Source organism: Lepidochelys kempii, chromosome 1, assembly GCF_965140265.1.
Source record: "Lepidochelys kempii isolate rLepKem1 chromosome 1, rLepKem1.hap2, whole genome shotgun sequence".
NCBI lineage: Eukaryota > Metazoa > Chordata > Testudines > Cheloniidae > Lepidochelys > Lepidochelys kempii.
Window position 1 is genome coordinate 324027470 of NC_133256.1, and position 16312 is coordinate 324043781.

Genomic DNA, 16312 nt, shown 5'->3' on the forward strand with positions numbered 1-16312 from the left:
AATTATCTGAGATAATAAGACGCCATATCATTCCCTTTAAAGAGTAACAGAGTTAAAATACTTTGTACTCTCCAGGAAAAGGCTGAGCAATACAGGGCATACATTTCTGGTGGGAAAGGGGATGTGGTGTGGTCACCTAGCAGTATAACCAAGGCTGGGGAGAGCCACAGTGTAACCCAGAATGGTTGGCAGGCTGCAGTTACACACAGACACTCAGGGTGTGGTTTGCATGCAAGAAGGCTGTTTGTGAGTGGCCCAAGTGGGAGCTACTTCAGCAAGGCATTGTAAAGCACCCCAGGTTGCAGGGCAGGGCTGACACAGCTGCTCATTAGTCTGGACTGTATCCTGGTAGGTAATACTGGGTGATCCCATTCAAAACATGAAATAGAGTAACAGGTCTTCCCATTCATTTCCATTGCAGGGTAATGCTGTCCCATGCAGCTCTGTATGTGCCTTTTGAATTCTAGTTCCCATAATCATATAGGTAATTTGAGAACTTAGTTGGGCCTAAAATAGCCCAGAATTTGATTTTGGTTCAGTACATTTTATTAACAGGGAAGTCTTAAATTTTGAAGACTAAGGCACCAAATGTTAGTCTCAAAAAATAAAACACTGTTTAACTTATTTATATCAGAAGATTGACTCCTTACCTGAAATTTACTGAAATGCAGACTTGTCTTCTTTCCAGAAGTTCCCATGACAAAAAGAAAATCTGGTGTCAACACAAAAGGGACTCTTTCCTTATTAATTCCAAGGAAGCTTTTGTAATTCCCAAGAATATGGCCAAAGTCAATATGAAAGAGATTACCTTTATAAGAAAGTGAATTCAAGATTAGGCTGATAAATAAGTAGCAGACAAATATTTCCACTGGCATCCATAATACTATGGATAGCAACCTTTTAATGGTTTATCTTATATTAGTTTACTAAATATAACTCTGGTTTACTAGAACAGACTATCTGTTCTCCTTTTTATACATCATCATATCCTCTGAGCAAAATATTTATTGTTCAGATTTATTTTTTGCATCCCTTAATAAGCAGGCAGAACTGCTATATCTTTATCCATTTCTGTTAGTGGCATTGTTACTATTGGGACCTTATAACATATACATCACAAGTCACATGATAAAATAAGTTGTACCATGAAAACTTGTGCCTTAAATCCATATCACCATATACCCTTGTGGAAAAGCCCTCATAAAATACAATAGAGATGAAACCAATGCAGTTCCACAGAAATGACTCCTTTAGGATTTAATACATAATACAACCCTTTCTGTAGTTATTTTTTAACCACAATATAGATATCTGTAACAAAGATACACTATATTCTGTATTCATTAATTCTGCAGGATCTTTTCATAAAGGTATATATGAGTTCATTGGAAACCAAGTCATTTCACTAACAGCCCAATTCTGCCCATTAAACTCAACCAGAGTTGCATCCATGTTTCTGATGGTAGAATTAGGGTGCTAAAGTTGTTGATTTTGTTTTACTTTTTTGGAATTTGGGTTTTACACACATTAAAAAAAATACACAGGAAAAACAGCTGAAATAAATGTCCATAAAGCTACACCAGTATCCATGCACTTCAATAAAAATGTTACCAAACCTATTTATGTTACATGATTAAACATTTCCACCCTAACTTCTAGTCAGTGCCGTCTTACATATCAGTGATTCAGTTTAAATACTAATGTTAATAAATAAAAGGTACACAGATATGATGAATAATGAGTAAGATGTAAAAATCAATTAAATATCTGTTAAAACACACAGCTAATAAAGCATACCCAGTCCCTATTTTAAGTATGTCATTCATAAAAAACCTCACCTGATTCTGTAATCATAATGTTGTCATTGTGTCTGTCTCCTATTCCAAGTACAAAGGTTGCCACACAGTAACCAGAACAAGAATAAACAAATCTTTCCACTGCTGCCTGAAACTAATTAATAGCAAGAATAAAAGTAAGAATATTCTATTGCTTATATCAGTGTTTCTCAAACAATTTATCATTGTAGACCACATATGCGGCCCACAATGTGGTACCTGGGCCGCAGATTGAGAACCACAGTGGACCCCGCAAACCTCCCCACAGACCCTTATGCCCAGCGCCTCCCACCCAGATTCCCCTCCACAGATGGGGCCAGGAGCAGAGTCCTGGGTGGGAAACCGGGGGGCGGGAACTCTGGACCCCGCCATGCGGGGCTGGGTAGCAGCCCCGACCCTGGACCCCAGACCCCTGTTGCATGGGGCCTGGCGGCAGCCTGGACCAGATCTCTGTTGTGTAGGGCTGGGCAGCAGCTCTGACCCTGGATCTCCACTGTGCGGGGCTGGCGACCCCGACCCTGGAGCCTGTGGGGCCGGGTGGCATCCCTGTACCCAAACTCCTGCTAGGTGGGACTGGGCAGCAGCCCCAGAGCCCGTACCCTGTGGGGCTGGCTGGCAGCCCCAGACCCCAGATTCTCGCTGGGCTGGGCAGGGCAGCCAGGAACCCAGACCCCACCACACAGCCAGGGGACCTTCACCATACAGCTGGGCTGCAGCTGTGTGCTAATTGGGCTGCATGTGGCCCGTAGGCTGAGAATCACTGGCTTATATAGAACACTTCACCTTCAAATCTCTATATAGACATTAAGAGCAGGATCCTACAGTGCACTCAGCACCTTGCAGGATCAGGCCCTTATTAATTACCACAACACACCTGTGAGCTACATTTATATTGTTGTCCCAATTTTACAGAGGAAAAACACGTGCAGAAGATTAATGATTTGCCCAAAGCCACACAGCAAATCAGTGTGAAAGCCAGTGTCAGCTCCCAGTCCCATGCTTAACCCTAACCATGCTGGCTTTTACCATCTTCCTAACAGTGCTTGCTTTAATCAGCTCGCCATGCATCACTTCCAAATACCATCCACAAAAGGGATAAAAAAGCACCTTGTTACTCAGGACTATGACTGTTAGCTTTTGTTTTGCCCTGTTACATGACACCCCATCATACGCACCCTAGTACTTGTTCTGCTACAACACGCAGTAACATTTATTTTTAAAGGAAAAACAAACTACGTTAATGAAACCTGTGAACCAATTTAAAACAACAACAAAACAGAATAATTTACACAGAGGATGCAGTGTGTGTGTTACAGAACACTTTTGGGACTTTCAATGGGACTTGTGCACCTAAGTCACTTAGGTGCTTTTGATAATCCAATTCAAAGTGCAAGAATTTACCTTTTCTTCAATCACACATCTGTCTTTCAGCCACTGATTTAGTATTTCATCCTTAAATGCACCTGTGTTGCCAACTGTACTTTGCTGAATTTTGGCAATTGTTGTAGCATCTTTCACAATTTCAATCATTCCTACAAAAGACAAGGAGGAAATAAAAATTTTATTTTCTAAAACATTTTAGTTATTATAAATATAAAACCAATGCTGTCTGCATATTATTTCATAGAACCACAAAAAGTCACAGATTGAAGGTCTTATATTCTGTTGAGATATTTTACATTAGGAGGTTGCATTGTCACAACTCAGTCATTTTATCTCAAAGCAACACTACAGTACAAATATTGCAAATGTAATATCAGGGTATCATCCATGGCTTTGTGGTTCTGTGCTACTATTTCACACACTATCTCCCCTCTCCCCTGCTCTTACACATAGATACTAGGAAGGAATATCGGGATAGTTTTCTTTTCTCTTTCCCTTTCCGATCCCTGGGAGAGATTCCTGATGGCTCCAGTTCTTTTGTGCTGTGCTCCCTGCACTGCCTCAAGTTTCTGGCAGCATGGGGAACACTCCTGTGCTCAGCATCCTGCATGCTCTGCCTGAGTACACATTTCTATCTGTCTCGGTTCTTAGCCTGAACTTGTTACCATAGTCTCTGAGGGCCTCACAAATAAGAGAAAGACAACATAGTAATCTCTTCCTCCCCCCATACTCTCTGCCAAATCCTCCTACTGGGAGGAAATAACTATTTAATTCTGAGCATGTGTGTAGTTTTTTTTTAAAGTAACAATTATTATGATACAGTGAAGTTAAAGTATAATGAATTTTACATTTTGCTTTGCACATGGTGATGTTCACAGCCACTCTTATCTCACATGGAAGTGAATTCCAGTCACTTGGTCCAGCTATTAAGACGGATATCTCTCCTGTGCACAAAAGCCTCCCTCTGTTGGTCAACTCTTTTGTGGTTCCAGTGGAACACAGCTATCCTGGGAGGCCAGTCAGAGGGAGGGGTGATCTCTTAGGTTGCTAGGGCCAATCCTATTGAGCATGTTGATTACTGGGAAAACGCACTTGAATTTGACTCTGTTTCACAGGGAGGCAGTGCAGAGAGGAAAGCACCGGGTTGATGTGCTTCTGGTAATCTGTGTTGCTAAACAGGTACTTTCTACACTCTGTAGACTAACAAATTTATTGGAGCATAAGCTTTCGTGGGCTACAGCCCACTTCATCGGATGCATAAAATGGAACACATAGTAAGAAGAAAATTATATTTATATACACACACATACATACAGATAAGTTGGAAGTTGCCATACAAACTACGAGAGGCTAATTAGGCAAGATGAGCTATTATCAGCAGGAGAAAAAAAACTTTTGTAGTGATAATCAAGATGGCCCATTTGGACAGTTGACAAGAAGGTGTGAGAATACTTAACTTTAGGGAAATAGATTCAATATGTGTAATGACCCAGCCACTCCCAGTCTCTGTTCAAACCCAAGTTAATGGTATCTAGTTTGCACATTAATTCAAGCGCAGCAGTTTCTCCTTGGAGTCTGTTTTTGAAGCTTTTCTGTTGCAAAATTGCCACCCTTAAATCAGGTTTCAGAGGAACAGCCGTGTTAGTCTGTATTCGCAAAAAGAAAAGGAGTACTTGTGGCACCTTAGAGACTAACCAATTTATTTGAGCATGAGCTTTCGTGAGCTACAGCTCACTTCATCAGATGTTGATGAAATTGCCACCCTTAAATCTTTTACTGAGTGGCCAGAGAGGTTGAAGGATGCACCACACACAATCCATTGTCTACAGCCTAGCTCTAAGATAGAACCGCATTTGCTCCAATCCCTCAGACAGAGACAAACATCTACAAGATCTCTGCCAAGCATTCTTAAAACTACAATACCCACCTGCTGAAGTGAAAAAACAGATTGACAGAGCCAGAAGAATACCCAGAAGTCACCTACTACAGGACAGGCCCAATAAAGAAAATAACAGAACACCACTAACTGCCATCTTCAGCCCCCAACTAAAACCTCTCCAGCACATCATCAAAGATTTACAACCTATCCTGAAAAATGATCCCTCACTCTCACAGATCTTGGGAGACAGACCAGTCCTCGCTTACAGACAGCCCCCCAATCTGAAGCAAATACTCTCCAGCAACCAACACCGCACAACAAAAACACTAACCCAGGAACCTATCCTTGCAACAAAGCCCGATGCCAACTCTGTCCACATATTTATTCAAGTGACACCATCATAGGACCTAATCACATTAGCCACGCCATCAGGGGCTCGTTCACCTGCACATCTCCCAGTGTAATATATGTCATCATGTGCCAGCAATGCCCCTCTGCCATGTACATTGGCCAAACTGGACAGTCTCTACGCAAAAGAATAAATGGACACAAATCTGACATCAGGAATCATAACATTCAAAAACCGGTAGGAGAACACTTCAACCTCCCTGGCCACTCAGTAAAAGATTTAAGGGTGGCAATTTTGCAACAGAAAAGCTTCAAAAACAGACTCCAAGGAGAAACTGCTGCGCTTGAATTAATGTGCAGACTAGATACCATTAACTTGGGTTTGAATAGAGACTGGGAGTGGCTGGGTCATTACACATACTGAATCTATTTCCCTAAAGTTAAGTATCCTCACACCTTCTTGTCAACTGTCCAAATGGGCAATCTTGATTTTCACTACAAAAGGTTTTTTCTCCTACTGATAATAGCTCATCTTGCCTAATTAGCCTCTCACAGTTTGTATGGCAACTTCCAACTTATCTGTATGTATATATATTTCTTCTTACTATATGTTCCATTCTATGGATCCAATGAAGTGAGCTGTAGCTCACGAAAGCTTATGCTCAAATAAATTTGTTAGTCTCTAAGGTGCCACAAGTACTCCTTTTCTTTTTGTGGATACAGACTTACACGGCTGCTACTCTGAAACCTTTCTACACTCTGTAACAGATGGAGCCTCTTCAGAGCTGGCAGCTTCATTCACAGGTATAATGATCAGCAATAATCACATCCAGTGGTCACAAGCACATGCATCCCCTTGCTCACATCTGAGTCTGACACAATAAGATGCAGCATTCTGGCCAACAATGCATCAGAGAGAGTGTTTTTTAGAGCAGGGACTGTTTGGGCATTCATTAGCAGTGAGGAATGCAGAGGCCCGCAAGGCTGCAAACTTGATCTTGAGGCACTACACATGAAGTGAGTCCTTCAAAGTGCTTCCCTCTTCCCACCAAAATCATCTTGATTTTGCTTGCATCCGGCTTCAGCTGGCTGCTCTCCCATCCAGGTACTGAAAAACGGTTCTTTTCTATATTTGATGTTAAGGGAATTTAGAACTGAGTAGTCTCCATATTGCTGGAACTTCAATCTGTGTTGGCTCACAAACAGCAGCTTCATATATAAGTTGAATAACATTGGGGAGAAAAATGAGATTTGGGGAAATCTGCAAGTGAATGCTCTGGCAGACCACTTGCCTATCATGACCCTCTGGTTTTGGTCCAAGAGAATGTAACCTCCAGGAGACCTCAAAGTGGTGCACCAAAGAGTCACATATTGAAGAACACTAGTTTAACCTGAGAAAACATACAGTAATGAGCTGAGACTGTCCCTTCATTTGACCAACAATCTCCTTTTTTTGTGGTATGGAGGGGTACACAATTCTTAGATCCATCACATGGAAAGGGGAATCTATGAAGTACAAAAGAATATATTTTCTTGAAATAAAAAATTGGGAGCATACTAAAAACCCATAAAAGAAGAGAGAGTAATGTGAGCTATAAATTGAGTTTAAGGACCTTGTAATAACTGGCAGATTTTTCCCCCCTGCAATTCTATTTTTACATTATTGGATAGTTTTAAGATAAATTTATATGGAATAAAATTCAGTCTTACAGCTTCTGGAAAATAATACGTTTTCTTAAAAAAGGGTCTAACGAAGAGGCCGCAAAATTTGAAAACGTTTTAACATTAACAATTAATGGTAAAATACATGTATCAAGTAATATTTTCACATATCATTCATGTTTCATTTCCTTTGATTTTTATTTTATATAATTTGAATAGTAATCTCTGATTTTAAAAACATAATATGTATCAAGAAAGAGAAATATCCTTTATATAGAAACATCCTGCATTTTCATAAGCATGCATTTGGGACTACTGCATTTCTCAGAAATCATGAAGTCATGAATGCGTAATGCAGGTGACCGCAAAGCAACCTTGATGAAATCTTTCCACTGCAACATCACATATTCTCTATGCCACATATTTTTAGCTTTTAGAAAAATTACTTTAGAGAATTCTTAATTTTAGCAGTACTGCTTTCATATTATTCTGCCTACAAAACAGTTTCTGTTGCAGGGGGGGAAGAGGAAAGTTTAAAAAAAAAAAAAGTGTATTGTGAAGAATGTGGGAAATACCTGTATTATTTTCTGTGAATATTATGTAGACCTCTGCCTATTTGATTACTATCATGCTGTCATCTGCTATGTGGGTGCAAAAAGTTAACTCAGTCCTGGGAAGGTCTGCGTGTCTCCAGGAAACCAAAGTTAATTACTTTAGTCCTTGTCTATGCTTAAAAAGGAATGCCAGTATAGCTATACTGACAAACCCTGTAGTGGAGATGCAGCTTGTACCATCAAAAGACTTCTTTTGCCAGCATAGCTTAAACCTGTTCCCCAAATGGAATAAGCTACACCAGCGCAAAAGGTATAACTTTTTGCTGGTATAACCGTTTGTGTACACTGGGATTTTTGCTAGCATAGCTGTGTCAGTTAGAGGTGACTTCCCCCCACTCCTAACCAACATAGCTATGTTGGCAAAACTTTTAAGTGAAGATTAAGCTACAGCCATGTTTACACTAGAATCACTTTACTGGTATTTCTATACTGGCAAAGCACTCTTCGTGTGGATGTAGCTACACCAGCGAAACTGCATTTTGTGGTGGAATAGTAAAAACTATCCTCACAAGTGAAACAAACTATTCCAGTAAACGTGCAGTTTTGCTGGGATAGCTACATCTATACTAGGGGCTTTTGTTGACATAGCTATGTCAGTAAGGGGTCACACTTCTTCACGCTCCTGAGTGACATAGCTGTACCGGCAGAAGTCACCAGTATAGATCAAGCCTTAGACAGCCCCAGTCATACACCAAATAATACTGGTGTCAAGGCCTTTGAAGTTTTGTCCCTGTCAAAGTTGGACACAGTACTCCCTTGGCAATGAGGGGATGGGGGCATGGACACAAAGAACAAAGGAGCGAGTTTGATTTTAAAAAGGACACCCCCTGAAGTTCAGGAGAGATGGAGAAAAACAGGGTCTGCAGAAAAACAAATTGTAACCTGGCTCCCAGAAGAGTGGGGGTTCCAGGGATAAGTCAGGCCAACCAACATCTTGGAGAAAATGTGAAGCTTTCGGTAAGACAATAGGTGTATGGGCTTCATGTTGTTTTAACTCATCTTTCTCTAATTGCTGTGTACCTACGGATAAATAAATAACACCTTGCTTTGAGGAAGCTGATTGGTGTCATTGCATTGTCATACTGATGACAGCTCCCAGGGGGAAGCATATAGCAGGGGCCAAACCCAGTTTGGGTAAACAGGGGTGGTGATTCCATTCAGAGAAATGCAAGTGCTGGGCCTATCAACTTGAAAGCGATGCTTAGGGAGGGACTGAGAGAGGGGTCAAAAGTAAGGCTCACCCTAGAGCCATGACTTACACAGAGACATACAATATAAACTTTATGTATAATTTTTGTTATTTGTTACCACAATGACATTCTGAAATCTACTGATCTCATCAAGTGTACTGTACCTATTTTATTTCCCGTAGAAATGCAACCATATGGCAACAAACACAGGTCCAAGGATTCTGCTTCCCAAATGGATTCCATAATTCGAAGAATCTAGTCATAAAAACAATATAAATTTTATAGCACTCCATCTTCAAAAACACTTTACAAAACAACTAATTAACCCGTTCCATAATCTTGTGAGACAAGTCAGTAGCATTATCTCATTTTACAGATGGAGAAACGGAGACAGAAAGAATAAATGATCCATCTGAGGCCACAGAGATAGTCAGTGGCAGATCTGGAATTAGAACGTTATACTTCTTGGCTCTCAGTCCTGTCCTCACATCATGCCCCTCTCCCTGATAAAACATACATATTTATTGTATACCATATTTTAACAGACAAGAACTGACCACATTACGAAACACCAACTTCTAAGTATATCCTCAAAAAATGCTAATATTGGTAAACCGGTCGATTGGAACACCATCGTCAGACCAACCAGCAAAGTCATATAGGAGAAATGCAATCTGTCACTCTCTTTTATCTTTGTAAGTTTACAAAAAATATGTTTTTCCTTTAGTGGGAAATGGATCATAATGGCCAAAATGACAGATTAAATTTTGTAGGATAGTTAAGGTGTGAAATTTATGAAAGAAACTCAGTCTCAATTCTACCATCTAGCCAAATGCATGCAGGAGGAATAGGACAGGAGGAACGAGGTGCAAAGGTGACATAAAGTACCAATATGACATAAAAAAAATGGAGGCCCTAGTCCTGGTTGGGGCCTCTAAGCAGTACCATAGTATGATTTAATAAATAATAAGTTCATGTTTCAAGTGTACCATAAATACAATTTACATACATATTTGACAGGAAAAGGTTTGTTTTTTTTTTCCCCAACAATACTTTATTCACATGGCTCTTATACACACCACATAGCAGTTTAGCAATCATACCTGTAAAATAAGCATATCCTGGCGAAGGTCATCTCCATGTTTGAAGATAATGCCTATGGTTTCATTTGATAGGGCTGTGGGGTCTGCACATTTAAATTCAAGCCAAAGTGGCTTTTTCTTGGATGCCATTACTTTGCATTTTTCAATCTGTAAAAGATGAATTCATTGTCTAAGCTTTTTACTCCTGTTGGCACATCAGAGTCAACACAGCTAACATAGAATTAGCTGCAGATTCTATTCCTTTTTATGCATCATCAACACATTGTTTACAAAATTCCAATCAGTTATGCCTGTGGAAACACATTTAAAGGTTTGGGGAGAAAGGTGTTATTCAGTTGCCAGAGAAGGCCTAATTTAGCTTGCAGAACTTTTAATACTAGTGATGGTGCATGAGCTGGAAAGAACCCAGCTTGACTCAAAGCACAGACTAAATTTATAGAATTGGCCATTAAAAAATGAACAGCATCATCTTCTGAACTGTGAACCAAGAATATGAGATTCTGAAATCACAGGGAGACAATAAGCATGGAAACCCACAATAGCAGTTTTACTGTTACTTTGCAGAGTAGAAACACACATTTAATTACCTTCCCCTCTCCCCCCAGAAATGACTCCTATGGACTTCATTTTGAGTGAACTGGGTCCTATGTCTCTGGATTCTGTTTGATTCTATTTTAAACATCAGTGAAACATGGTATTTTAAAAACCATGAACACACTTTGAACAAGAAAATTACATCTTTGCGGGCATCTGAAGCTAAATCAATTGTAAGTACAAATCTGTATCAAGTCTCAAGGGACAAGATAAACCTGGGATGTAAAGATCTGGCTCCACATAAACACCACATGGACAGAGCATGCTGTACAGGGATCGGTTCCTGAAAAGTAATCAAGCCAATCATGACGCATATGATGCAATGTATGGCTAAGAATGCATATGTAGTCTGTGTTAGTGAAAATGTGTACGTATAAGGTAAAGTTTTGCTGTGTAAATTTGGATGTGTGGTATGCCCTATAATATACCCACCCCCTGCACTTGTCGTCAACATAGCTTTGCTGTATGCCACAGAAAGGAACATGAGTGAAGAGACTGGAGTCGAACTGAGTTCTAGGGGAACTGAGTGGAAGAGGTCTCAGGAAAACACCAATATAGTGGTTCAGTGACTCGGATTCAATTCATCTGGAGCAGGTAATGTATAGTTTATTATATATGTAGCTTTACTTGCAAGGATCACAACCCAAAAGTTTAGCAATGGCATTGGAAGGATGTAAATTTCAGGTTTCGGGGCACTGGAGGAGTGGATTAGATCTAAAGGAGGTCCCTATCGACTCCCCCAAAGAAATTACAGGGGGGACTGGAACCAGGTAGACAAGGAACTCCAATAAGTAGTGTTAGACAAGAAATGCAAGAAAAAGAAACAAAAAACCATGTTATTAAATTATTATACAGAAGTCTCTCCTAAAGAGAAATTAAGTAACATACAGGGAATAGAGGGAGCTACTTTGGATTCCTATAGAAAGGAATGTCTGGCAGAGCACGACAAAGGTATATGTTGAATGACACTGAAACTTTAAAGAATAAGACCAATGGGAGACCATGAAGAGAACAGTAATTGTAGCTAAAGAATGAATGCAAACAAGCACAAAGATCAGATCAGATTCATGAAGAGAAATTGGCTAAGAAATGTGTCACTTTGGGAGCTAAGTTTCAGAGTAGCAGCCATGTTAGTCTGTATCCGCAAAAAGAAGAGGAATAGTTGTGGCACCTTAGAGACTAACAAATTTATATGACCATAAGCTTTCGTGAGCTACAACTCACTTCATCCGATGAAGTGAGCTGTAGCTCATGAAAGCTTATGCTCAAATAAATCTGTTAGTCTCTAAGGTGCCACAAGTACTCCTTTTCTTTTTTGGGAGCTAAGTGAGTGATTTAAGGAAAGAGAATGAGGAGTTAAAGGGAATATTTATGCAGATGTTAAAAATGTTAGCGTGCTTAAAGGATTAAGCAGGCTGGTATAGTAAAGGTATTGGGTGTAACAGTCAGTAAGGGAAAAGAGAATGCTTGGTTTGATTAAAAAAACCTGGTTACAGCAGTACAACTTGGTCCAGTCTTGCCTAGTGGAACCCTGGTAGTCAAACAAATTACACAAGGGGAGGTCAGGTGGTGACAACTACCACCACTGTGCTTTTGTCTCCAGGAATCTTTACAGTCATTCCGAAGGAGAATGGCCATTGAATGGTCTATAAATAATCAATTGTAAAGGACTGCCTTAGGCAAAGAGACACTCTGATTTGAATCATTGGACTATGGACAATTTAGTCAAAATCACTAAAAAGAAATAAGGGGTTTCCATTTGAACGTGGCTGCCTCCAAATGTACAAGTAGGGAATGTAGTCAGGGTACAGTTTGTAAAATATAATTAGAGCAAAACAAGTGGTGTTGATTAAAATACTTAAAAGAAACAAAAATATATTTGTGTAATTATATAAGGTTTTAAGGACCTAAACAAACACTCCTGGTTTGTAAAATCCTATTTTGTAGGTCAAAAATAAATTGGCTTTTAAAAGATTCTACTAAAAATCCATTTCAATCTTTGATTCAAAGTTGCAAACACTGACAGGCACTTTTTGAGCAGCTGCCAAGGCTTGCTGGTAGTCTTTGCTAAATTCTTCCCTCCCCCCACTGAAGCCAAGCACATGTAGCTTGTGTCATTTGGCTTTGTTACCTCAGTGTTTTTATGAAGTTCAGCATCTTTTTAAATAAGGGCTAGAGCACATGATTGCGGCTGTGGCAGGAATGGCCAGAACCAAGAAAGTAGTGAGAGACTCTGCATCCTCTTGTAATGAATCAGCAGCCGAAAGAGATGCAAGATGAAAATGAAAAATTAAAGAGACAGTAAACCTCTGGAGTAACAGCAAAGGTGTGTATGGGAGGGTGGGAGGCATTGTTAAAGGAGTAGCAATGTTTTGAACACTGAGCCTTAAGATGGCTCTAGTAATCAGACAGACAATCGTTTTCATAGGGGTACATGGAAACTTTTTATTCACAAAACAAACAGTTACACTTGATGTGAAAATTAATATGCCTAACAAGATCTTATGGCAAATAAAGGGTGAGAGATGCACTATGGAAGATTCCCATGATATATGCAGCATGTCTCGTAAGAGAGATAAAACAAATGTAAATTAATTAAAACCATATAAAGGCTCCAAATAGGAGCCACAATAGGTTGTTTTCTCTTTTTCAGATGGCTGTGCGCTTTGGAAGCAGAAATCAACCCAGTACCAAGCAAGATCAGTGAATATAAGAAATGAATCTAAAGTATTAACGCTTTTATCCAAAAGTTTTGTTTAATTGTAGCGCAAAATAAATTTAATTAAAAAGTAAAAACCTATATGGAAGTGTTTTGTAAATGGAAAACTAAGCAATTATATAAAAGATTGAAATAGCCTAGATTTTAAACAAAATCCAACTAATGGCTTAGGGTTAAATTAAGGACATATTTCTTAGTAAATTTTAGTTTATTAATGTGCCAATTGTTATTGAATTTCACCAATCTGCCATCATGGGGGTTTGCTCAAAAATCGTTTAAAACGATTGAAAGGACTTCATGCACAAAAAAGTAAACTTTTAAAATGCATAATCCTGCCAAGGTCAGGAAGCAACAAAACCTGGAGGGATCCTGACATGGGAGTTGAGCTTTTTGGGACTGGTATATCACTTTGAAACCAAGATGACATCATCAGTGACAGGTATCACAAACCAGGGGAGGCTGAGCCTCCCCAGCCAGGTGTGGCCCCACCCATGCTCCATCCCGAGGCCCCCTCCTGCTTCCCACCACTTCCCCCATGGCCCCAGCCCAGGCAGGCTGCTCCTCTTCCCCAAAGTGGGCTGGAGCTGGGACTAGGGCGGGACGGCCTGTGGCCTGGGACTGGGGGCGCTCGGACAGGGTGGCCTGAGGCTGAGGGGCAGGTGGCTGCGGTAGGGGACTCGGGGCTCTGGTGGGACAGGGGTGGGTCTCAGGCACAAGGGGTGGGGCCAGAGGCTAGTGTCTCCAAATGGGTGGCTCACGCGTTGCACATGGTTGACAGAGAGGCTGTGGGAACATGAACAAGCATATCAACAGAAGCTAGCAGCAGAAGTACTGCAACTGTTACATGAGCAAGGGTTTCAGCCAGAATTAGCATCTAGAGTACTGCATTTTGAAAATCAACAAAGCAAAAAATTTATCGATAAAGAATTTTAAACGTAGGATGTTGTAAATGGTTTTTTTTAATGTACAAGATAAAGTTAATTTATCATGAAAGATAAAAGGCAAAAACAATGACATACTATGTAAGGTAAAAGAGGCCTTAAGTGACAACAAAGAGGGTCGCCCTATTTTATCACCACAGAAATGTTAAAAAATTGGTACAAGGGATGTAATATTAATTGATACAGGGTAAGAAATTTAACAAGGGTCCAATAACATGAAGTTAAATGTGAAAAGCACTACAACTCGTCCAGTGTGGAAGAAGTTTTATTTTCCCTCCTCAAATACTGTTGCAAGACAATGCAAAGTCCAGAAAGCTCCAGACTTGTACTTCTGCTTGCACCTGGAGGGCACTTACATGTGCAGGTGTAAGAGTTGCCAGCATGTGGGTTCACTCTGTGGGAATAGTCTTCCAATTACACAGTACAGCTGAGATGCTGGGATGTTGGTAAGGTAAAAACTGCCTATGTAGGTGATGACAAGTATTGTGTGGTGGCAACGTTAAGATTACCAAAGGATGCTTTAAAGGCAGAGCAAGCTTATAGTGTGGGATTAGATCCTGCTGGGTTCTACCTGCAGAGGTGAAGTTGCATCCCCTGCTTCATACTTTGAGCCTAATATTAATGGTAGTTCAAATTATTACAACTACTGTGGTTTTGGCGATGTGTTGCTGGTTAGTAAACTTCAAAAAGAACACAAAGATGGAATAGGACACAAATGAAACAAATACTAACATAAAAAACAAGAACATTAAAGGAGTGGAAATGTAGGCCTGGCTTGCCATAACTTGCCTCATTTCTTAGTGGGCATGACTGGGAAGATGAATGGAAGGTTAAGTTGTAAATAGGGGCTTACCAAGCAGTATCCTGGAATCAGGTGGTCTGTGCTAGCTAAAATAAGCTGGAACACTCTGATGCTAGACAACGGACAAGATAAACTTGGAATGTAAAGATCAGGCCCCACATGAACAGCACATGGATAGAGCATGCTGTACAGGGATTCGTTCCTGAAAAGTAACCAAGCCAATCATAAAAAGAAAAGGAGGACTTGTGGCACCTTAGAGACTAACCAATTTATTTGAGCATGAGCTTTCGTGAGCTGCAGCTCACTTCATCCACGGCATGCATCCGATGAAGTGAGCTGCAGCTCACGAAAGCTCATGCTCAAATAAATTGGTTAGTCTCTAAGGTGCCACAAGTACTCCTTTTCTTTTTGCAAATACAGACTAACACGGCTGTTACTCTGAAACAAGCCAATCATGACACACATGATGCAATATATGGCTAAGAATGCATGAGAGACTAAATATTGAAAATTTCAGCCCAAAAGGGTTTTAAATTTATGAGAAAATAGAAAAAATGCGTTTGAATGGAAAGTGGAACTCACAATGGACTAAAGTAACCACTGTAATAAACATTTCTTTGTTCACACATTACTTTGAGTTTAGTGTCCAAGGAATGAAAGAAAGGGATAGACCATGAGTAACTGTCTATCTGCTTTCTGATGTCACACCATTGGCCACAGTTCCCTGTTCCCGGCCAATGGGAGATGCGGGAGGGGGTGCCCAGCAGCCATGGCAACGCACGGAGCGCTCTGCTGCCCCCCGGGCTGCAGGGACGTTGTGCCGGCCGCTTCAGGGAGCAGCGCGGGGCCACTGGGGGGCAATCTGGCCCACGGGCTGTAGTTTGCCCACCCCTGGCCTGGAGGTAGACCGGGGGTGGGCTGCTTGGCAGGCCGCAGGAAATAGCTGGCCCACGGGCCGTGTGTTTAAGACCCCTGATCTACAGGATCTGAATAGCCCATCAACTGCTTAATTGATTCTATAGTCATACCACATCAACCTCTTAATTTGGTAGACACGTGTCTGTGATCATGTTGCAGTGACCGGCATTTACTGTCTATCTAGGTATTTACAGTATACAACATTTTCATTAATGAAGTATGAATGTAGAGACTTTTACACCACTGGCCATTTTACACAAAATAGATTGAGACTGAATTAGTTATGTTAGAAGGAAGGTCCACACCGTGATTGCTTTTATTGTA

At 40.5% G+C, this 16312-nt stretch overlaps 1 protein-coding gene and 1 long non-coding RNA gene across 3 annotated transcripts in view; one reads left to right on the forward strand and one right to left on the reverse strand.

Moving 5' to 3' along the window:
- The window catches only part of LOC140905338 (uncharacterized), a 45758-nt gene extending 32388 nt beyond the window's left edge, over window positions 1–13370 (forward strand). Inside the window, exons 3-4 of the long non-coding RNA XR_012156828.1 lie at window positions 11083–11202; window positions 13262–13370. This is a non-coding gene — a long non-coding RNA (uncharacterized lncRNA). The remainder of the gene's footprint in view (window positions 1–11082; window positions 11203–13261) is intronic.
- PIK3CG (phosphatidylinositol-4,5-bisphosphate 3-kinase catalytic subunit gamma) overlaps window positions 1–16312 on the reverse strand; it is a 53425-nt gene that overhangs the window by 5482 nt on the left and 31631 nt on the right. For both annotated transcript variants that reach the window (XM_073328471.1, XM_073328472.1), the window contains exons 6-10: window positions 10015–10161; window positions 9076–9166; window positions 3237–3367; window positions 1839–1950; window positions 651–808 (exon numbers count right to left, since the gene is read on the reverse strand). In XM_073328471.1, coding sequence (XP_073184572.1) covers window positions 651–808; window positions 1839–1950; window positions 3237–3367; window positions 9076–9166; window positions 10015–10161 — 639 coding nt within the window. The remainder of the gene's footprint in view (window positions 1–650; window positions 809–1838; window positions 1951–3236; window positions 3368–9075; window positions 9167–10014; window positions 10162–16312) is intronic.